This window comes from Anoplopoma fimbria, chromosome 17, assembly GCF_027596085.1.
Source record: "Anoplopoma fimbria isolate UVic2021 breed Golden Eagle Sablefish chromosome 17, Afim_UVic_2022, whole genome shotgun sequence".
Classification (NCBI taxonomy): Eukaryota; Metazoa; Chordata; class Actinopteri; order Perciformes; family Anoplopomatidae; genus Anoplopoma; species Anoplopoma fimbria.
Window position 1 is genome coordinate 8,462,148 of NC_072465.1, and position 25,028 is coordinate 8,487,175.

The 25,028-nt window shown below is 39.9% G+C and overlaps 1 protein-coding gene across 1 annotated transcript in view; it reads left to right on the forward strand.

Annotated features, from left to right (window-relative positions):
* cntn4 (contactin 4) overlaps positions 1 to 25,028 on the forward strand; it is a 126,410-nt gene that overhangs the window by 14,739 nt on the left and 86,643 nt on the right. Inside the window, exons 2-3 of the mRNA XM_054616652.1 lie at positions 12,913 to 13,045; positions 19,839 to 20,014. Of these exons, the coding sequence (XP_054472627.1) occupies positions 12,913 to 13,045; positions 19,839 to 20,014 (309 nt within the window). The remainder of the gene's footprint in view (positions 1 to 12,912; positions 13,046 to 19,838; positions 20,015 to 25,028) is intronic.

A 25,028-nucleotide genomic window follows, 5' to 3' on the forward strand; every position in this document is an offset into this window, starting at 1 on the left:
GCCTCATATGTCAAGGTCTCTTCCAGTAGGGCCGCCCTGATCTCTTCGGGCCACTTTACGGTGACAGGATGAACGTTGACCTCTGTCATTCCGCTGGGTGAGCAGCCTGCGGTGGGCCTGAAGGCACCAGGCCAGCTGAGCCATGCTGCTGGGCGGACTCTGTTGCCCCCTTCTTGCCCCTGGGCCTGCCCCGTGCACACACCTCCAAACTGGCCCAGCTGTCCCCACTTCATTATGTGCTGATTAGGACTAGATTACTCTGTGAGGTGGGTGTGATCATCCCATCTGCAGCGCTGCTGAAGGAGGCAGCAGCATCCAGATGAAGATGGGTCACATTTTTGGCAAACTCACATCAGAACTCCGACATTTAAGCCATTTGACTCACCGTGGTTTTCATCTTTTCTAAACATTGTTCTCTTAACCTGACCCGCCAGATGGTTTGTTAAACAGAAACATCTGAGAGGTCGTCATTGCAAACCGTTTTTAAAAGGGCCGGCAAGTAAAAAATAAACAAATACTTGGCAGCTGTTTGGCTGAACCAAATGTCAATGAATCTCTTGCAGATGCCAGTTGGGAGAGGAGCTAAAACAACCTTTCAATCGCGGGAAGCCTTCATTGCCAATCTTTGCTCTTCTTTCACTAAAAGAATATCCATTTCTGCTACATGATACTGGTGCATCTACACTAATATCTTTAGGAGCCGCCAGAATGAACAGTTGCCTCTCAGCCCCGCCCGTAGCTGCCATTCAGTGGCGTCAGATAGTTACAATGTACCCTTATGAATGCTGTTATGCAGGGCCCTAGTGCACACTAGCTATCAGTTATCAAGGACACACACTATCACACCATTGTGGCATTTCGTCAGATGTTAATATAGAGACTTGACATTGGACTACAAAATACCCAGCAATAATCATTGCATATCTAAATAAGACAAAAAGTACCAAAGAAAGTACTCCAATAGAATGTCTTTGTATAGTTTATTACTAGTTCATACAGAAAAAAAGTTTATCATTTTGTCATAGACTGCTAATGACTGTTTTACATTAAACAAAACAAAGAAAAACATTCAGGGCATAAATAGTGAATGGTTTAATACAAGTTCCTCTTTGAATACAGGCCTGTCCTCTGATCAACACATTGTTAGAGGGCCTGCTTTCTCTACGGGCCACTGCTTTCCAACGGCCTCAGTTCAGCTGTTTATATTAAGGCTCCTGCTGCCAGTAGCTCCTCTCTGGAAGCCGATTTGGTCCGTGCATATACTCATTTCTTGAAGCCTGACAAGATGAATTTTAGTGTGATATGGCCTCCTGCGACTCTCGCTTGATCTTGCGACAATCGAGAATCGGACTGCGGCGCAAAGAAAACAGTTCTCTCGCCTATTAAAGCTTTCATTATGGTTAGAGATCTGCTTGATGACAGTATTAGCGAGGAGCTCAGCTGTAGCCCGTGCAATTGAGGAACATTTCTGGCTAACCATGGCGTCTCTAGGTGCGCTCACCTGCTCTTCCTCAGGAGGAGCAATTATATCAAGAAGAAGCAGGGTAAGGGCTTCCCCAGACGGCCTCCGAGCCAAGCCCCTCTGCTAATTGGCGGCGTAAGGGATTCAGAGCAGGTTCAGGAGAAAGCACTCCCATCTCTTCTCTCCACTGCCCCAACATCTTTGTTTCGGCTTTGTTTTGCTTTGTCAATTCTTGCCTTTTGATATGCATATCAACAAAATGTTTTATTCATGGCCCTTTTGGATTGAAATCAGTCAGAGATCACCTTGCTGTTGTCGGTAAGCACAAGAAGTGTTTGCCGTGTGTTTCGTGCGGACGGGGTTTGGCATTTCAAAGAAAGTTCTTGCGACGACGCCTCACTTTGCGACCCAAAGAAATGAATGATTTATGTGACTGTCACGCCGAGGCCGGAGCAGAACAAACCTAGACTGTGTATCTCACACACGCCGTCCTCTCAGTTTGCCGACAGCTTGTAGGGTTATTTTTTCCTTTTTCAGCGAGACAGCGGTGCTAATTGAGTGGCTCAGAAAAAGAACAGTGATGAGACGGGAGGGGAGAGGCCGAGCTACGGGGGGTTTGCTACCCACATCCCGGAAGGGCGCACGCACAATATATGTTTCACCAGAGCTCCGGCCTCATGTTAATCATAACGCTAAAGATGTGAATTTTAATTAAGGTTTCCTTTCATTACAATCATGTCAGTGTTTTATTAAATCTCAGGACGTTGCCTTAGAGACCATATCTGTGAAATCGGTGTACGCGTGAGGCTATTACGGCACATTATGCGAAGCAATTCAAAGTTTGCCTGATTATCAGATAGACCGCACGCTGCTATCAGATTGAACACATACTTCTGTTTCGTGCAGGCTTTGACCTCTAATGGGATTCTCTAGGCTGGGTAACTCATTAAGGGGCTCTGCCTGCATCCATAAAACTAGAGTTACGACGCTTCAGTATCAATAATGATCCCACTACAGAGAGGGAGACGCGCTCTGTATTCTGAGTAAAGTCAATGTCTGATCGGAGGCGTTGGGATTAGGACTCTGTTGTGCTGGGTGGAAAAGAGGATGTTCTATACTGACAGTAATGCTTAGTTTTTCCCAACATTAACTAAGTCATTTTTGTGTCCAAACCTTAAAGTTGGACTCCAACCCTAGGACTCCAGCGCTGGTTGATTTGGCGTCACCGTGGTTTTATGGTAAAAGCAAGTGCAGTTTAATACTACAGCAAACACTCCTTGAGCAGCTAATTATTAACTGCCACCTGATTTTCACGCTGCAAATTAGTAGTTTTTCCACAGCAGGACGCGGTAAAGGCAGAGGTGTGCAGCCTGTCATCTGTCCTCTTTTTCCTAGTACTTCGTTGCAAGTTGTCTGTTGTCTTGTTTTGTAGATGCTTTTTTTTAATGGATTATTAGAACTTTAAAACTTGCAAGAGCGAATAGTTTGTGCAACGCGGTTTGCATAATGAAGAGCAGCACTAATCAATGCTGCATACTAAAACAGAGTATAAATAATAAGAATTAAGTAATCTGGTATCTTCACCCTCTATCTTCTGATGAATTGTGGTTCAAATTCTTCAACAGACACATCTGCAGAGCAGTTGGTGGTTGAGTAGGACAGATTTCTGCTGTCTTCTCTTAGGGCAGGACCTCTTACATCATCATTTTAATGAACTTCATTTTCATGCTAATCTGTTATTGTCCAGAACACGTAATGACGCTCCAACAGGTGACGTCCTCCCTAACCTATGGACAACCAGGGTATTGATACCAATATTCAATAAAATATGCATTCATGCTTTTTTAGTTGCCGCTCCGATAATATTTAATTAATGTAAACAATTCATTTGTGTCTAAATTGACAGGAGGAGAGCTAGTAACAATGACAGCACCGCTAATGGCCAACGACTCAAGGTTCTGTTCTGTTACATTATGTTGCGTTCAGGCTCTGTTCAATGAAATGAGAATCGGGCGAAAGTAAATCGTTATCATGATGTGTTCACATGTAATCTTGTAAAAAAAATTGTGTTGTTGAGAAACCTGAAAAAAGTAGTTCGAACAAGATGTTTTCACAACAACATAAATAGATATTATAGATGAATAATGACCTGTGTACAATACTTCTAAGCAGTTTATAATACATCATTAAAACTACAAATGACAAAATTGTTTTATTCCATAAAAATACAATCTTTCTGATATGAACCGTTAGTTTTATGATCCGTTTCACCATGGTCATAGCTAGATTCATAGAGTAGCATAATGGAAAATAAATGATAACTTTCAAATTTTGAACTACTTTTGAACACATCTCTTATTCAATAAAGGGCATTTTAAACAAAGACCAAATTTTCTTTTGTTCAGATGTAGGTTTCCCTTTGTTCAATTGTAGCTAACGCAACAGGTAGCTCATTGTAGCAGCACAGAAAGACTGTGAATGGGGAGAATAGATTCTAGTGACAAGTTCACGAGGTGCATTGCCATCCAGAGCCCACAGTGATTATTTTTAAGAAAGTCTTTAAGCTGCTGTTTTACTGCCTAGTTTTTCATTCAACATAAAGAAGTAGATATTTTTGGGCAACTAGTGTAAAACAAATGACGCCTCGGGTTGGTTTTCCTCCTGTCCTCATTCACTGGCCCCCACTGATATATCACCTATATATGTATGTCGTATATACAATAAAAACATCCCAATGGGTGTGTGTTGGAGGCTACTGTATTTGGGGTCAAACTTACATCTTTTAATATGTACCGTTTTTTTAGGCACAGATAGAAGATATCCCGCTGAAAGAACTTAAAACCTGTCATTCTGTAGGGCAGTTTCAAACGGTGTACTTAGTCGTTTTATTCAGAGGACTGGTTGTGGAGGCGCGGCCTCTTCTTTGTTGTTTCAATGCAGGCTTTGGTGTCTGGATGCTGTGCAGGTGTTACATCATACGTGCTAAGGCTTGTATACTCATTTGTCACTTCTCTGGGGGATTCTGTCTCCCTAGCGAGGTCTGTGACTACATGTCTATCTGAGCTGAAAAAAACACCATAAACATCAGCCCAGTTATTCTGCTCAAATGCATTGCAATTAGAGGGCGACGGAATAAGAAAAATCTGATTTATTCCTGTCTGGATGAACCTCTTCACGTAGAGCGCGTTGCCGCAGTGTTTACCCATAAAGTTGATTGGCTCGCTGTTTGCAATGCAGACTGTGCAGTAAGGCTTTTTGAAATGGCCACATTAGAGTGCCATGCTGTTTACTAACCATGCACAATGCATTTACAGCGTGCCTAATAGTATTGGCAGAGGAGCAGCAGTGGTGGGCAAAACAAACAAAACAAAAAAAGTCTGTTTGGAAGCAGTCATATTGTAAAGTATTATGTCCCAAAGCACAAACAGTGCTTACAGGGATTATACAGGAAACCATGATTCAGGGGTTTCCTCTGATTGAATTCATCTTCCTGCAGAAATAACCGCATCCATCTTTTTATTTTGTGTGTGTGATGCTAAATACGTATTTCCAGAGTTAAAAAAAGTTCCCAATAAAATTGTACAAATAAAGTCATTATGTTCTTTCTTGTAGGTCAGAGCACCTCTCTATTGTTGCTAACCTAACCATAGCGAACAATAAAAACACACAACCAGACAGTGACATCGCATTTCACACATGATGGATTCTCGCATGGATGTCCTGAAATGTTTTATATTTTTCCGCTTTTACTTTGCACCCTGTCTCTGTGTGAGTTCTATTGTGGATAAAATTGTGGCGAAACCTTTCCAAACAGGTCAGGCTGGAAGCATGAAGACCAAATGAGAAGCGTTTTTCAGCCCGTTAATCTTCTCCTTTATGGCCAGCTTAAGCGAGAGCGAGCACAGTCTGTCCAAAAATATCTCCGTTCCAGCTCTCAGAAGATCGATGCTGATACCATCTGAATAGCTGTTTGATTGTAGCATTGTTGGATGACATTAAAACCTGCCAGCCCTCAGTGGATTAGTTTCAAAGACCCAGTATACACAAGGCTGCAGCAGCACAGTGATGGAGGTGGGCTCTGTGAGCGCAGAGGTGGTTGTTTTTTGCAGGGTATGTATTTGTGCCACAGATTATTTTCCACAGGAGCACAGCTAGAACGATGCATTTTAATCAGACTACATTAACTAATGGGTTGCATTCTTTTGTGACTCTTTTGAAAATATGTTGAACTAGTGAATAAGAGAATGGAATCATGTGAAAGAAGAGCAGGAATTTCTGGAGACTGTCAACACTGTCAGGGTTTATTAGAGACAAAACGTTCAGGTATCAAATTCCCAATGTGAACCGCATCTTTATAATCACAGACGGCAACAACTAATCAAAAATGGGAACCATGATTCCGGACCAAAATCTGAAACACTTGAGAGATAACAAAAAACGTAGAACACAGGAATACAATTATAGGATTAGAATAGTTAGAATATGGATGGCCAATGAAAAAGAGTTCCCTTGTATACAAACTGTTAATATCTCAAATCACATATTTATTAGTGAAGACAATGGCGATGGTAAGAACTCAATATTTTTAAAATTAAACTTTCAAGTCAACATTTTAGCAATATGTTGTCTTGTTTTTGTGATAGCATCACATTGAACTGCAAGTTATCATTCTAGCCTCAAACAGAGAGCGTTTATAGATCCAATACTTCCTTTAAGAAGCAGCTCAAGAGAGATCAACTTTCTCAAAGCCAATGAAAATATCTCTTTTTGAGTATGTTTTTTTTATTATCACTTACGGATGTGGTCTCAAGGAGTTTTGACTGGGCTTTTAAATTGATTGTTACAGCCTATTGTATTAACTTTTCTGGTCACACATTTTCTGAAACTCTTCAGAATTATTTTCAGCTAAGTTCCTTCTTCTGTCTATGTGTTCACAGCTGATAAATGCTGAAGCAAATTATGCTGAAACAAATTATATAATTTCATTTCAACTGTTAGAGGGGTTTTGCCTTTTTTTCCCTGTTCACAATTAAAGTGGCATTCAGTTTTGAGGTGCACACTGCACAATTGAAAGGTCTGACCTGATCACCTAATTAAACTTTGCAAACTGAGGTCATGTTTGTTAATCTGTCTGTGTACATCCCGGACATTCATGTTCATAGCAATGCAGTGATGACACTACAGTGGACCCAACACACAGCCAGACAAACTTCAGATTGTGTGTATGTGTGTGTGTGTGTGTGTGTTTTTGTTCTCAGTGAACAGACTTATGGAACATTTCTTTTCATAAACCTTGGCTCCGGTAGAGATTTAATGATACCTGATATGACAGTGAAAAGCAAAAAGGTACAGTATATAAAAAAAGTGCAGTACAAAAGGCCCATCTTAAGATGAATAGCAACTCGTAAATGTTTAAAGTACCAAAATAAATACAGAAGTCGACTATAATACATTCAGATGAGAGAAAGAATCCTCAGACTGAGCAAAGTAAGGACTGTAAACATCAAAGACTTTCCCCAAATCATTACATATTTGTCATCCCGTTTTAGGTTTGTAAATCTTTCACTGTCGCTATAATGTAGGCAACAACCAATTTCCAGAGTGCTGGGGGTATTCCCTGTGGCACTAACCTGGTGCATTGGGCTGACATGTTTCCCCAACAGAGCTGCATGCAGATGCATCAGGGTTGTAACCGCAAGAAGAGAAACAGCCCATCGCAGGTGCGCAAGGCCTACTGGGAGGCCTGGTAAAGGTACCTGAGTGTTAGAGAACCATAGGGTTAGGAATTTAATGGTGACCTACTTCTGTTCTGTTCTGCACGGCTCCACTGAATGAGGACTTGCTAAACAACCTCCTCTGAGCTGGATAAGAGGAAAGTTTCCAATCGCTCTCTTTGCTCCCAAAGAACGGAATCAAAGTTGGGGACAGCCTCATACATACTGTATTACACTACGAATCATAATTCAGATAATGTGATCTGTCAAGCTACTACAAACAGCAATTTGTAGTAACATTGGTTTTGCTTTGTTCTGTCACTCAATTTGTAAATTGTAAATGGTAAAAGGACTTGCACTTGAATAGCGCCTTTCTAGAGTCTCGAGCAATCAAAATGTATTCACCCATTCACACAGCTGTAAGCTACGTTGGCTACATTCCAAATGTCAGTTCTGTCAAGAGGGCTTGGAATTGTTCAATGGCGCAATTTTGTCAAAATTAACTTTTTTAGAATCTTAAAAACAATTTTATTTTATCCTCTTGCAAGTTTTTTGGGGGGGATCAATGACTATATAGACAGTATATATGTTTTTTTTCATCATGTATATTTTTTCCTTTTTTGAAGGTGGGGTTCAGATACAAATCAGGCTTTATCATTTCGTTAAATTAGTTTACTATATGTTATTTTGAATACTTCAACAACACAAAATATAGCCGTTTGACTTTTGTCGTCCTCCAGTATAAGCCACAGCCATTTCCTATTGATTAAGATAATAGATGTTTGTGAAGTAAACAGCTACAGATACAGATTACAGGTCTATGTTACACTCCTACTATGTATGCAGCTGACACCCCTACTGTTGTTATGCCTTGAAGAATTGGATGCCGACAACAAGAGCATAAGGGAGCATAATGTCTGCATGATGACTAAGTATTAAGATAAATAGGCGTCATTATGCAAGCTGCACATGCAAAAAGATATACTATATTTGCTAATGTTTATTTAACACATTATATATTTGATTTGGCATATCACCTCAATAAATAGACTAGGCATATCTGTGGAGATGATTTCACAGATATTCACACTCACTGAATATAGCGCTGATGATTTATGAGTGATGAATATATTATTCTGCATTGAATATAAAATTGAGCGATGTAGAATTTCTGTCGCTCTATCAAGTGACACAGCCTTGTTTTTTATTCTGACAGGTGTGGATTAATGGGGCCATTGTAATCTGATGGGGACATCTTTTCAAGGCTGCTGGTGTTTTTTTGGCACCTCAGTCCCCAATTCTACCTTATTGTGTGTTTAAGCGAGTTCAGATTATACAGAGGAACATATTCTCTGGCATTTTCTACCACATGAGGCATAGATTATTCTTCTCGCTGATAGCCGATACACAATAAGGTTTGTTAAGAGCATTTCCGTTGGAGAGCCCCTCGACTCACGCCTCAATTGCAGTCACAGAATGGCTATTGAACGCAACCAACAAGCCTCTTGTGGGGCAGTCAGTATTATCTTTTGCTTCAAATCTGTGCACTGTCGCATGTTGGCAATGAACAAATTGTCAATTTCAAATTGATTTTTTTTGCCCAAGAATTTATGAGTTTACGGCGAGCACAGTGGGCAAAACATTGAAAAGTTGTCAGACAGATAAGATTTGTTGCGTCCTTGAATGAGCTCAGTAATTACTACTGGATGGTCGGGAAGCAACTAACACATGCCAGAAATAATTAGAGGAGGGAAAAAAATGAGCAGAAATGTTGCTGTATTGTTTCAAATCCTCTTTTGGAGGGATGTTGGTTAATGGCTGAGGGGCAGCTCTAGCTGCACAGCAAGTTGTAGACATAGAGATTATTTCCTTGTTGTTTTCATCAGAAGCTTTTTATTCTTCATGTCACCGTCCAGATGAATGCAGATTGCATGCGTGTCAGAAGTGGTGCATTTAAATTCTGTGTTCAGTTTTGCATTAAAAAAGAATAGCTTACCCCAAACTAGAATTAGCATGATGTTTGAATGCTTCTGAGGAGATTGGAAGCATACTCTGATACTGTTAAAGTGAGGTGAGTAGGGAGACATTCTCTTGAATTAGATTGCCTATTGAGCAGTTCTTTGAATTATGCATCACCCTGTGTCTACCGTCCTTTACAGCTCTGCATGGATCTGTCACTACCTTCACAATGCTGTTTTTCTAGCAACAGTTTCTGTTGCTAAAAAAGTTTACGTAGTTTGGAGACAAAATTACCGATTGCAATCTCCATTGTGGAGGAAGTGTACACAAAAGACCTTTGTTCCACGGCCGATTGTATTTGAATGTAAGGTTTTACAGAATTCGCCAACATCAATGTTTTGCTTCCTGAATTTGTGCAGGTTGAAGTTTCAACCCAATGGAGGTGATGTAGAAAAGTTCAGAAGATCAAAAGATGAGGGAACTTAAATATCAGCAGCAGATTTCATAGGAATCCTGTCATTAGATGTGGAGAGCGCTTTTCAAGGATCATAGAGTTTGTCAATAGGAAAAGTGACTATAAGAAGGATAAACAAAGTAATTGAGTCATCATTCAGAGGCCTCACATTTCTATACTGAATTGATAGAACAGTGGCACAGTTGTTGTAGAAATATTCTCCTCTAGTTTAAAGTGTACTAAAGGTTGCCACTCTTAACAAAAAGAAGAAGAAAAGTATCATTGAGCAAAGATGTCCTGCCAAAATTAAAGTCAGAGCTTTTCTACATCTAATTTTTAAAATAATATAATATACGTAAATGCAAAAGTGCAAAGATTTATTTTCTTACACTTTTGCATTATAAAATAAACTGTAAATAATTTGCTTTAAAGTTTTAGTGTGTAGGATTTTGCGCCATCTAGTAGTAAGGTCGCAGATTGCAACCAACTGAAACTATTCCCCTGTGCCAAGTGTGTAGGAGAACTATGGTGGCCAAAGCAATGGCGTGGATGACCCTCTCTAGAGCCAGTGTTTGTTTTGTCCATTCTGGGCTACTGTAGAAACACAGCGAAGGCTCTGTGAAGAGGACCTGCTATGTATGTAGATATATATAGCTGATTCTATCTTGCAAAAACACAACAATTCTTATTTTAAGGTGATTATTCACTAACGAAACATACTAGTTAATATGATATTGCATCTCTGCAAGTAGATTCCCCTAAATGTTACACACTATGTTCTTTTAAAACAATTCATATATTTACATATATAGTATATTTAAAACATGTGCAAAAATAATTAAAATGCAATATCAATATATTCTGAACTTAAAATTCACGATTTAAAGTAAATAACTAAGTTAATTCATAGTAATTTGAGTTCCCTCAGTAAATACACTTGGGCACATAAAATATGTGGTGAGGTACAGTAATAAATGAGGAGAGTTCCTCAAGAAGAACGAAATGAATCATCTTAAATTCCAAAATATACAATGGTGCCCTGGAGACTCGGTTGTATTTTATTTCCAAGGGGAACAATCCATAAAGCTACAGTGTGAGACTGATCTCACAGGCCTCCTGGAAACACTTTGTGCCGCCTGCAAAGCTATGGTTCACAAACAGATACAGTACAAGCTGATTGTTCCTCACTTAATTTGAATGTAATGCTACCATCCGTCAAATACTAGCTAAAGCTCTTCTCCTCCGATCAAAGCTCAGATTACTTTACCAGGTAACTTCCTGGTCATGAAAGGCTTCGTGAAGCCAAATTCTGCACAACTTGGACATGCATGGAAACTCAATAAGGATGTGGTAAGGGCAAAAAAAAAAAAATGACTTGACTTCCTGTTAATATATTAATGACAACGTCCGGCCTTCACTCCCACACTTTTAGACCATGATTCAGCTGTTCTGTGTGAAGGCTCTGGAGCTCATTACCTGTGATAGAGTCAGCCCAGCAGTCACTTCTCACCTTCTACTGTAGATTGAGACCTGATATGTAGAGCATGTAAAAAAAAGTCACCTGATTTTCTCATTTCTGCACTTTACTGCTTTTTGTACGCAGATGCTAACTTCGTTGTCTCCGTTTTTTGGACTTTTGTGCAATGACGATGAATTTGAATCTAATCAAATTTTGCTGCAGTATTTTATATATACATGATACATGCATTAATTATATTCCCCACAATCTCATATCAGATTTGAACGTTTTGCTCTTGGACTAAAGATATGTCCTAGAGCAAATATCCCAATCATTAATTTGAATCTTCTAAGTGTCTCAAAAAGGCTGTTGCTAACCAGTAGCTAACTGGGACTTCTAAACATCATCACGCTGGACTATAGACTGCCTTTAGCGGTGATGTGAAGTCATGTGACAAAAAAAAGTGTGTTTACTACTGCAGACTGCATTTACGCTTCCAAAATCAAAAAAGTGGTGTTCATTTGTGACAATTATCTTGCTGTACAAAACGTTTTGGTATCATACACGTTTTTGCCACTGAGCTTATTTTCTGCAATAATCCAAAATCTAATCAAAAAATCCAATTGGCTTGTTGTCGAGGAAACCAGCACGATGCTAACTTCCTGTTAGCCTACAAAAATATTTCATCCCTGCATCACTCCATTGAAGTTGGTATGGTGGACACATTGTCATTTTCTATCTTTATTATCTTAGAACAGTACATTTTCCTTATCTCTGTCTTTTCCTTGAGGTCATTCTTCCCTCTCACACACCTGCATTTACACATATAAGAAAATATTACATTCAAATATTAGAAAAAGATTGTTTGAGGTACTTTACACGTACAAGCCCCAGTCCAAATAAAATCCTCGTTCAATTGTGAAATATTGTCTTTTTCAAAATGTTTAAGAACACCTATAAAGCTCTCTGAAGGACTATACCATCAACACTACAGTTGGGTTTTAAACACATATAGGCTCCAGACTTCTAAAGCGCAACATGCGTTTTAAACGCAATATTGATTTTTTAGTTTCTACTTCATTGTCTTTTTCTACTTATTATTTTTAAGGTTTCAGATTGGATTGTAAAATCGAAGATTTCTGTTTACTTTCAAATTAATAAACATGTCAATGCAAAAAAAAAAAAAGACCAATGAATATAAAAGAAAACAGGCTATCAGCAAATCTGGATTGTGGTTGCCTCAACTTTAAAGAAGAAGGACAATTAAGCTACAGGTGAGAAAAAAAAAGTTGATAAAATCAGTTAATTTTCCTTATCTTTAAAGTGTCATTGATACTTTGTAAAGCCATGCAGAGGAACACACTGCGTTAATGGCGCCTTAATGGAGTAACTGAAAATTCAGTTGTGTCATTTACAACAAACTGCTCCGGCCACCTGAAACCAGCTGATTACACCTCTGCATGGACACACAATCAAAACATGACCGGGCAAATAAATAAACAAATGGACACAAAAAACAAAGCAGTTTGACAGACGTAAATGAAGGCATTTTGCCGGACAATTGTTCAACATAAATCAGTCTCTACATCCTATTACCACCTAAATAGCTGCTGAAGACATGTCCCGCTTCAAATCATTCTTCTCGGCACCGCGCTGTCGTGACAGGCGGTTCAAATTGATATGTTTTGTCTACTTGTGGTTTTGCCCTTCTAAACACTTAGAGCAGCATCAACCTGTTTCTGCCTCCGACTAATTGGCTTTTTTTTCCCTTTTTTTTTTTTTTTTTTTTTTCTTTGTTTTTTTACAAACAGGCTGCTGTCTAAAATTTGTAGTCAGCCGTGTTGTCTTTCCCTGTGTCCTACAGAGAGCGGTGTCCTGCAGAGCCCTGTCTTCACCAAGCAGCCCGGCAGCATCGTGTATCCCGTGGAGACTGTGGCGAAGAGCAGGGAGGTGGTGTTCAGCTGTGAAGCCCAGGGAAGCCCACCACCCATCTACCGGTGAGTGGGTGACTGCAGGGCGTCATTTGTTCCCCTCCGCACGTTTTGTTCCTCCCCATCAATGCCGCTTGCTTTTGTACCGCTGACAATGTCAGCATCCTTAAAAAAAAATTCCCCCGACAACTTATCACTGGCAAATGTCTCCATCTTGTCTCAAACAATCCCTCTTCGAATGCGGGCAGCTCTGAGTACCAATGGGGGTGAACGTTTGGAAACCTTAAATACCCATAAATCCTGTTACATAATGTAGCCTGTTCATGTTATTGCCACCTCAACCAATAAGTAATGCTTTGCACTGAAGGACTGATTAATCACTTTGTGTGGGCACAGACTCATCTACATCCATGAACCCATAGAGCAGTGGTGGAAAAAGTGTTCAGATGCTTTTCCTAAGTAGAAGTAGCTATACCACTCTGTTAGACGTGAAATCCTGCTTTTAAAGGAGGATTTAATTAAAAGTGGAAACAGAAAAGTAAGTGGTTTGTCACGACAGAAGCATTAGTTAAATGTTAGAGCTGTTCAAGGTAAAGCATATAATAGCTACTTAAACTGCTCGCATCAGCACAACTTGAAGGCTAAGTCCGGTAATTATTCTATATTTTTCTTATTGTCGACAACTCCCACTAAAATGTCAAATCCAACAATGAATTGATCCTACTAGTAAGTATTTTTTTGTGTTAACTAAGCCTGACGTATCTTATTGTGCCATAGAGCTCCATTGTTAAACACACATCAGTGAGCCACACTGTTGCACTGGGTGACATGCTTCTTACGTTGTGATCAACATTTCATTTATTTTAAGTCAATATTACATAACTGTCCCACTGCTGAAAATACTCAGGAGCGCTCTAAATGTGTATTAATCCTCTGCTGCTCCAACAAATACAGTAATTGCCCCTGTTTGAGGGATAATTGCTTAACACCACAGTTGTTTAAGGATTTGTTTTTGTTGTTGCCTATTTTAAATAAAGTATGAAAGTAATTAGTTTTGATCCAATTCTAATAATGCAATTGGAACATATGGGGTTGCGGCTAAGAACCACAGACAGTTAAACACACATCATGACGGACTAGTGCATTGTTGCTCTTGTCGTGGTGAAAACTGTAAAAAGATCATTATTTACAGTTGAAACAGAGATTTTAAAACTTTTTATATTAAAAAAGGCGTTATCAGTGGACATGTTTTTTAAGATTTATGCTTGTAACACTGATATTTCTAAATATGTTTTTAGTTTTATATATTTCACAAAGAAGTAGAAATGGGCAAAAGGGCTGTAAAAAATCTGTACGGTCATTAGGGGTGTTTCATCAGTGTAATTCTTGATAGTAGTTTAAGAATATAACGTAATCACAGACTTATGGCTTTTGCAGCTCTCTCGTGTTATTCAGACTAAAACGATGAGCCGCACAACAGCGATCACACATTGTTCTTTTAATCTCAGACAGTTTAATCCATACATGACACTTCTGTTCTAAAACTGGAAACCAAAGAGCTTCTAATCTTACAAAGCCCGAAGCTGCCAGTGAATTTGACTTTTTTCGTGGACTCATAAAAGAGTTTGGAGCTTGTACTTTTGAATGTGCTTTGACTTCAGCGATGTCTTAACAGTAATGAAGCGGAGGAAGTGTCCGCAGCATGCCGGGTATTGCCATTGTGTCCTCAGATTCACTCTCCCATTCATCCTAAATGAAATCGCTCCAGGATTTGTCCCTTGAAGCAGCAACAAGAGAGTCTTGGCTCTGTTCTTGTTCATCCTCCTGAGTCGAGCCCTAGCTGATCAGGATCATAGGAATGTGTTACATGAATTCCATTTTGTGGTGGATTTTCCCCCTCAACCCCCTGCTGGAAACTTGACTGGTCCATCTGTATCTGAGAAACGCCTGTTAAGCTTTGCATTTCTGCTGCAGAGTTCAAAGAGCAGCGTTTTTTCCCCTCTCTTTATTCTGCCCTCCTCGAATGAACCATTGGTCTATTGAAAGAGTGTTTTGTAATGTTCCAGCTTCTCTGGCAAGTTCAGATCAATCATGTTTGCCCACTGAAATGGCTGGGGTGAGAATCGGAAGGATTGGTACATTTAATACTTTGGGATTGAGGCAGTTTAGAGGATGACCTAATCAGCTGTTTCCTGCCAAGGTTGCCGCTCGGTCCCCGTCAGAGCGGCCGCCGCCTCCTAAAGATGTGTGCTGACAAACAGAAGACAGCTAAGTTGTGTTCAAAGTTCATCAACTGAACAGCATGAAATTGAGACCGCTTGAGCGGTTACATTTAATGCAACAAGCAAATAAGTAGTAGTGCTCCCTATTGTCTGCACAAAACCTGAATGAAGTGAAAATATTTTATAATTTTTAAAAAACAAGAAACATGAGTAGGTTTTGGAAGAAAAAACCACTCAAGTGAATGCTAATATTGCCGAGTTATTATTATAGTGCTACATCCGTAGTCTTATTCCTAATAGAACAATAATAGTTTGTCAATCTCCTCGTATCTGACTCTCCCAAGAGGAAACAAAAAAGTGGATATCCTATAATGCATCAGTCATATTTATTAAAGTATGCTCTACAAGAAGGCTGATCGTTTACCAGTTATCCAATTAGAGCTGGACACAACAAGACTCCCAAAGGTGCTGCACCTCCAACATTTGAGACGTCAAAATAAAAGCACCCAACAGCACAGTATTTAAAACTGCTAATACTGCAACAAAATTACAACACTTTTTTTTTTTTAAATAACTGTCAAAGCGGCTGTAAAACCTCTTGATTGGGATTTGGGTTTATTTTGCGTTTATATGTTTCAAAGTTTTGTGTATTTTTATTTTAATGTTGCGTCCCCAGAGGACGTTGCAGCATCCTCTGGGGGCTGGCAGTCTACGAGTCCTGGATACGAGAAAAACATTCAGCTTTCTTGTAGCAAATATAGAGGAGGAATTTTTAACACGTTCTGTAAATATAAAAATCTAAAATCTAAAATGTTGACAAAGATAATGTGTCTCAACAAGATACCCTTGCAAGCAATATTTAATGTTGAAAACAGACAGCAATAACAACGCTACATACAGTAAAATAACTATATAAACGCATGAAATCAGATAAGTTATAGTGCAATTCCCAACATGTTAGATACCATTAATGATGAAAGTGCCCGCCTGATATCTGCTAAAAGAATTGGACAGGTCAAGTTCTTCACTCCGGCCCGGCTAGACTTGTGGCGTTAACTCTGTGGGGTCACTGCCATGCTGGGCCGCCCCGGTAGTCGCAGGCCATTGGATAAGCAGGGCTCACAGTGCGAAAAGCATAGCTATGTTCAGATACCTCGTCCCTCTGTAAAGTCAGACGCTGGGGAATCAAGCCTGTAGACAACTTGGGTGGGTGGATTGGTGTTACAGTTCACAAAATCTAGAGTTGTCCCCTGAAGAAGATCCACAAAACTTGTTGAAATGTATGTTTTTATGGCCTTGTACAGCTCAGACAGTGGAGAGCTTGCTCAGAGGACACAAGGGAAATTCTCCCTGGAAACTCTTAGCTATTGTGGCAATTTGGTAAATGGTATGCTATGGTGACTGGTTTGATATTTTTATGCAGTATTTTTCCTCTTTAAAAGGCATTTCTTCTACCCTTCAAGAGCACCAGCAGTTGTGCTATTTTATAATGCACATGTATGTACATCAATTATGGAAACAAAAAAAAAGTTATAGACACATTCCAATTTAAATATTGTTTTCATTAAATGAATGAATAAATATTCATGTTCACACTGAAATAGGCACTTCTACAGCTTCCTGCACATACCGAGGCAGTTGCAATGGAACGTTATCTACTAGCTAGCATAATTATTTTATTTCATCACAGGCTAGCGTTATGTTGATTTAATTATTTAATGTGCAACCACAGAGAAACTGTCCAGTAGGGTGACTTTGATGCTTGTACTAGTCTTGTCTTTATTTGTGAGAGGGTGGTGTGTTGCCTGGGGTGGCGAGGATGTTGCTACACTTTTTTACGGTCTCGGAGTTTGGGTTGCTAGTAACTCTGGTTTTAAACTTGTTGCAGTCAAGACTCATCAAAATTGTCGAACCTCCTATTTGCGTAGCGCTGCTCGTAGTTTAGCAGGTGGATTATTTTTCTAAGTCCACTCCTCCATAGAAGTTAGCCTTAATGTTTCCATTTTGTAAGAGGTTTTAGCGGCTAACTTTTTTTTACTAACTATGTGTAACCTTTTCCGTATTGGAGGGAAGTGATTGACCCTGTGACCCTGTCGCTAAGCAATCATGACAACACATTTGTCTAAAGTTTTTTTTTTTTCTTATACGTGGAGAGACATTGAAAGTGCCAAGGAATTAGATGTTAAATGGCTTTGAACCAATCAGATTGCTTGATTTGATCTACCGGTTCTATAACTAGATTTAAAATTTGAAATGTAACTATGTGAAGTGCAGTAGCACAAATGCACCAAAGCACCAGGCTTAAGAAAAGGAACAGACCGCTTAACATCCAAAGCCTCATAAGCCAGATGGTGTGGTATTATGCCACTGTGTACGCGGCCTGTTGTTACATGATTGCATAAAGCATGTGCCTAACAAATGGAACTGCTGTTGTGGCCTGCTTGCCAGCATAAATCATTTTAAATGGAATTATTAAATAATCTAGTTGATACTTGTTTGATATAATCTGTTGCTCCGCTGTAGAAGTGACAGTCACCGGATTCAGTTTCCCTCGAACCAGTCTTAATTTACCCGCAATTAGAATGTACTCGAGCTTCACACAAATTAGTGTATCTGTCACTTAGTGGCTTTCAAGATGTTATCTAATTGGCTTAGAGCAACATAAGCTGTCATAGGGCATTACATTTTTTCACAACATTGGCACCTCTGGGTGTGCGATTATCTTTCACTTTACAGTATGTTTAACCACCACACACAATATATATATATACACACGATATATATATATATATATATATATATATATATATATATATATATATATATATATATCATAAAGCATGTTAAATTCTTCCTCCAGCCTTTTTCAATGTGGAAAAGTGATCAGTCACTCAGAACCATCATAACGTCTCCCAGGCTCAAATAGCTAACCAGTCTAATGTTTTAGAAAGGCGTGGATAAAGCAGCCAAAATATTTTGCGCAACATTTGGTTTTCAAGCTGTCGCCCTATTAAACCGTTTCAATACGGACACAATGCCGCCGTGTCCCTCCGAGCAATTACGGCCGGAGAAAAAAGGCTGCGGCTTTTTATGTTTGATGGGGCCCCCTTTTCAGAAGCAGAGGGAGCCACTATCTGAGGCTGATGCTGTCCGCTCAGCGCTTTTTGTCATCCGAGTCAAAGGTGTTACTTGGCCTCGAGATATTTATGTTGATTTTTGTTTGTTCCAACTCAGCTGCAAACGAATTCGCTGCCACGGTCCTGGGAGACCTCCGCCGCCATACCCACCACCCCTCAGGCTCCTCTTGTGTGTAGTAATAAGGCTCATGAGAGCGGGCACTTACTTATGACTGAACCGGAGAAGACCATTGTGTTGCATACACTTTATCTATTAAAAGGGACAAAAAAAAAAACAGAAAAGTCTGAGGAGGCGCTTTTGTGAGTGCTGCAATGCCCGGCCCACAAGTGAGACATTTGGGTGTGGTTAGGCGGCTAAACAACACAGTCTGACATTGTTTTTTTCATGTAATCAGCTCCTACTTGTGAAGTACATGATGATCCTGTACGCAATCCAATTTCCACAGCATCCAACACAGTTGATTTTCAAATTTAAAGCAAATTAGTATGTATTAAAGAGAGCAAATACCACACTATTACGAAAAAAAAAGAGGTTCTTATGTCTCAGGACACCAAACTGGCACACCAATGTGAGTTGGACAGCAGTGCACACAAACAGCTTTGTAAGCAACTTCTGTCTACTGTACAAAAAGGGGCTTTAGGAAAGCTCCTCTTTTCTTTTTTTTTTTTAAACAAAGCTGCTTTCTTTCACAAGTGTAACAATACGCCTTTTTCCCAGCTGAACCTGAAATCATTCGGAGACAATTAAAAAAAGACAAAAAAAAACAAAGCAGAAGAACTTCTCCTGGAAGAAATAATCAACCTCCAAATCACCTTGGGTCCTAATCAAATCTGCATTGTCCATTTTCCGATAAGGCATAATATGCTCCTTTCATGTTTGTTTATCCTTGCGGAGCCTTTTATTGCTGTGATGGTTATACATCAATGATAACAAATAACAGCATTGGATTGCTCTTTTTTTTTGCTGAAGTAAGTTATGGCTTGAAACCATCTTTGTTTTAAAATGACAGATTTTCCTCCTACCTGCATTTTCTTCCTATAAAAGACGCATCTGTGCGGAGGGATTGAAGAATTATACCCTTCGTTGATCACGCTTAATGCCAACGATTATCGCGCGGACCGGTCTAGAATGCACAAGCGCGGATGCAAGGTTGCAGGCATTTGTTTTAATTGTCACGCCATAATGATTAAGCTGCATTTTTATGCGCTTTGACTGGGGCCTGGCAAGATGGATGGCCCACAATGCTATCTGTTCTCAGGGAGTCAAGTCCTTGGCACCGCTGTGGTTCAGTGCTGCTTAGATTAACACGAAGCCGGGGGGCCATGATTTCTGGGCCCTCGCCACCTTTTGTTTCTTTCCTGTTTTAAAAAACAATCAAATGTACAAGTCACGTTCCTCTTTGTGTAGTCTGGAACGCTTCCATCGCCCCCCCAGTCTACGCTGAACATTGTTTAACTTGTGCATTTACATGTTCATTTTCTGCATTTATTTATTTACAGGTGGAAACTGAATGGCACAGAAATCAGTCCCAAATCTGGATCTCACTACAGCCTGTCTGGAGGCAACCTCCGAATCAACCGTCTGAACAAGGACCAAGACGCTGGAACGTACCAGTGCCTCGCTTCCAACTCTTTTGGGATCATCGTCAGCCGAGAGGCCAGTCTAACCTTTGCATGTGAGTTTATTTTCCGTCTCTCTGGGTTAACTTTTTTTGGGGCTCCCGAGCTTCCACTGGAAAAAGAAGCACAGCAGAAATAAAAGACACGCCGTCGGTCCTTCAGGGTGCCATGGTGGGTGCTAATTTACGACATGACAAACATGGAAACATGTCTCTGGGGAACTAGTAACTCCCTCTGTGTGCTGACTAGAGTTTATTCTGAGTCATCACGGCGGATCAAACACTAACCTACAAACCAGTCCAAGTGAAGTGAAACTCAAAGCAATGGGTAAATAATAGAGCTGCCTCTGGTGCTTCTCACTACTTTCAAAGAACCGGTGGTAGAAGAAGTATCTTAAAGTTCTAGTGGAAAACGGGGACAACTCCCAGACCGGACTGTGGTAGCGACACGTCAATCACAAAGTAGCCCCGCCCTTAAGCCTAACCTGCTTTATGGTCTTTTTTACTCTAATAGGGACCATCATTTGCTAAATTAACATCATGCTGTATTGAAGAACACTTGAAACTAGAGATTGAGACCATAAACTCATGTTTACAATGTTTACTGAGGGAATAAATCAAAAGAGAAGTAGAGCCAGTTTTAGGCCAAGTTTAAAGCACTTCTGCATCGGCTTCACTTGTCAGAAACGGAGGACGGGACTCTTAAAAACCCATTCTAGACTACCTGCTCAGTAGCAAACAGCAGACCCACACAGTTAGAGACTAGCTGGTGAATGTAGTTGGCTCAGCTAAAAAGCCAAATATTTCCCTCAGGAGTAGGTTGAGACCAAAACAGAGCCAAAAAAGCTGACACTGAGGTGGCCAGAAAAACAACTCCAAATGAATGCTAATACTGCTCCATATCTGATGTTAACTAATAATAATTAGTAAAATTATGGTCATATCAACTATTTATGTTAATAAATATAAAATATATAACAAATTTAACTAATCTAATAATCTAATACTTATAGCTGTCAACTAAATGCAGTAGAGTGAAAAGTACAAATCACTGAAATGTACAGTGTGGGGTTGAGGTATACAATTACATTCAATGGGCACATTGAAGTAAAGCACAAGAATCTCAGAACCTTCAGCCAACGCACTTTTAACTCTTTAAATTAATTTATAAATCAGCTAATACATTTGGAAGAGGCTTCTTAGTGATATAAACAGTGCAATAGAACAAAACGTACGCTATTTTCAACCAGAACATTGCAACACCAAACTAAGAAAACAACAACATTCCAGGATGCCAAGTCAGCACTATCAGTTTTGCAGATGAATGTTTTTTTTAATGAATTTCCTCTACCGATTGGGGACCGTCATGATGATAGACCGTTTGACGGACCCCGGTGAGTCTAACTGACGGCCCGCGGACTTCATATTCCTGAAGCAGGAGGAAGTCAATAAGCGCCTACTGTATGTGCCAGTTATTGGACAGGCATAAATGATGACATTAACCGCGAGTGAGTGATCGCTCGCCTAGATTAAATTCAGTGGGTTTAGCGTTCGGGGACAAGGCCACCAATATGTCTCAGGCCATTCGTTTGGTCCCCTCCGGACCAGTGAGAAGTCAATCTGCACTCTGATTCTGCTGGTGGATATCCACTATGATAGGATGACAGTTCCATCAATTGTTGGGCTCTGACCTTACCAGCCTTCAGTTGTTGTCACAGACCCAGGGCATGCATGTATGACTGAGTGTCATCTATCTTCTTCATTACTCTCCGTATTGCTTAATTAAGTCTGTGGCGTGATTGAACGTTGAAGGTTCAAGTGAATAATTTAAAGGGCAACTGGCATTACTGTAGAGTGTCAATGTAGTTCTTTTGGGGAATTTAAGCAGACTAAAGTACAAGAGTTTTCCCTCCTTCAGGGTGGCATGCGGAGATCTTTTGCTCATGTAAACGCAGACTACCAGTCAAATACACTCCTTTGGGTGCAAGTGGTGTTTCAGCACCTATCCTATTTCCCCACAAAAAACGACTGTGACCTTTTGGTGGTAATTAGTTTTACGCGTAATTTGACTGTTGATTTTGACCCAAGACCGACTTTGAGCCCACTCACAGCGCTAATTAGCCTGGCCAGAAAAGCCGGAGCCAGAAATAGTGAAAAAAGCACATCCGCTGCAACTGAAAGGTCAAAAGTCAAGAGATTTAACGAATGTCAAAACCTTCTAATTTTCTCTTCAGAGCATCTTACTTCCTGTCATAATGAATTTCCTGTTGCGTGCAGGGGGGGTGCATCTTACATTACATTACATTACAGTCATTTAGCAGACGCTTTTATCCAAAGCGACTTACAATCAGTAGCTCAAAGCTTATATTACATATCATTATATATCATTCACCCATTCACACACTGATGACAGGGCTACCATGCAAGGTGGCACCTGCCCATTAGACTCTAACATTCATACAACATCCAGTCCACACCGATGGCAAAGCCTTCGGGAGCAACTTGGGGTTAAGTGTCTTGCCCAAGGAGAATGACCCTGCTCTCCACTGCGCCACAGCCGCCCATCTTAAAGCAAATCGTTGAAAGAATAAGGGCATAAAAGAAACTTGTATTTGATTGAATCATGAAGAGGTGGGATTGTTAAAATAATTGATGGTTCTGCTTTGTTGGAGGGAATATTGATTGGTAAATAATCCTAAACGTAATAAAAACACAAGATTTTCTGTTATTTGTTAAAGGATGATTTTGGTGATATTCCATTTACAATGATCTTAACAAGTGTTGTCTGTGAAGCCACTTTAGATAATTCCTCTTCGCCAAAGAAGTTCATCGATTTCCCAAAACCTTTAAAAACACAGCAAGGAGCCACACCATTCTGCTGGGCGACATGTTTTTTTCATAATATTTAATATGGGCATTGTAGTTTATTGCAAGTCGATCCAAAATACGCTGTCCTGCTGACGTGAGTATCCACTAAATGTGTATGAATCCACATCTGAAAATAGTCCCCAACAAAACAAGCAACACAGGATCAAATTTGATTGAGACTGTACAGCATCGGCTGTTGTCTGTGTAAGTCTTCCTGTACATCTGTGCAGATATTGGAGACCCTATATGATAGATGCTGCACATATCCAATTTATGGTGAACTATATAGATTAGATTTTTAACAATATATTGCAGCTGATATGAGGACTCTGGTCAAAATAAAAGTGGTGTAAGGTATGAGGAGTGCAACCTTAACTTTATGCTGCCACACATTTTTACACCATACAATGTGTATGTTCCAGGAAGTCAAAAGTCTTAACTCTGCAAACATAAGAAAAATCTAGTTTAACAGCAATGTTATAGAGGAGGAAATGCAAATATTTGACGAGTGGAGTTCCTTTGCTAGAAGTTGCCTGAGACAAACTCGCCCTGCAGTGCTGACCACAAACACACAACTTATTTATGTTGCTTATTTTTTTTTTATGTGACTTCTTGTCTGCCCAATGTGTAAATAGTTAACTGTATGCTAAAACATTAGCATATCAGCTGCGTACGGCCATATTATGTAAAATGTGTTACTCCCCCATGTTGTAAACAGCATAGACACAAATTCTTAAGTCAAGGTTTACTTGCTAGCTGTTTATAAAGATTTCACCTGCATCTCACAGAGGGTGGAGTTTACTCCGTATTTGGAATAGCGTGTCAGGGTTAAGGAAACTGCTGATATACTCATGTGGGATTCAGCAACGTGTCAACAGAGCACTCCACTGGTCCATTTTCCAGCGTCGATGCCAGTCTGCACTCCAGAAAGGCGTTTTGTTCACCGATTAGCATGTCGTAACTCAACTTCTTATTTCTTGTCAGGGGATTGAATGTCTTCTACTCTGCTCTTGTAGCTCCCACACTGGATAAGACCAAACAAACAGTTTGAATGTTTGAGGTTTGACAATAAATGAACGCAACCACATAATTATCTTGCATTACATTGGATAATAGATTTCTTATTTCACGAGCTAATTTAAGGCAGAGTTGGTAATGAAAAAACGATTAAAAAAAATGATCCAAAAAACCCAGCCCAGTGTTTCCAGCTCTTTTTTTATTTTATTTGTCAGAGCATTTGATTAATTGATTGCTGTCAGAATGTTAGGAGGATTTCAACAAAAATATTTTTGAAGATTACTTACCTTGTTTTGAATCAAATTATGCATTTATTGAGGCTGCATGTGTTATTCCAGATATCCACCTATGAAAGGGGAATGCACTCAGAGATATTGAGCTATTTTAGAAAGCTTAGCCAATTTACCTAAATCTACTTAATTTACTTAACTTGTGCATTCATTTAAATCTGCCAGGCTCAATTAATAGTTTAGTTTTGAAAAATTTTGAGAACTTTTGAGAATATTTACGACACACTGGAATAATATATGTGTTATATATTCTGTAGACGCGCGCAAACACAGTGTACAGTGATGCTCTGTCCTCCTGCAGAACGCCGCTCCTTGGTTAACACTTGTTAGCCCGCAGAATCTGCGACGCCTCCAAGGTTGTTCTTTGAAATTGGCGGGAATCCAAACGCTTCAGCATTTCCCTCTGCGTGTCACAAACTTTTGATGGATGATGCTGCTCCTCGCGAGGGGTTGTGGCTGTCTAACCCCCCCACACACACACACACACACACACACACACCCCTGAGGCATAACTGATGGGCAGTGGGCGCTCCCACTCAATACTCGCTGCCCTTGATTAGTATGTCTATCGATTCTATATCAGTGATTATGTAAAAGATGTACAGCCATAATTCATACTGATGAACAGGCCGCGTGTTCAATAATCGGAATATCAGCGTGGGCTCTATCACATGGAGGGCTGTGCTTTGAATGCGTTGACGAGCTGTTGAAGTTTCCTTCGCGTCCAGAGATGTCAAGAAGGGCCATCGCTCAAGAAAAGAAGACGTCTGTGAAAACAGAGCTTGCCTATAAACATGTTCCTGCTTTGCGTAGAAGTTTGTATTAACTTATAACTTATTATATTATATATATGTGTGTGTGTGTGTATATATATACATACTGTAGTGTCTCGTCAG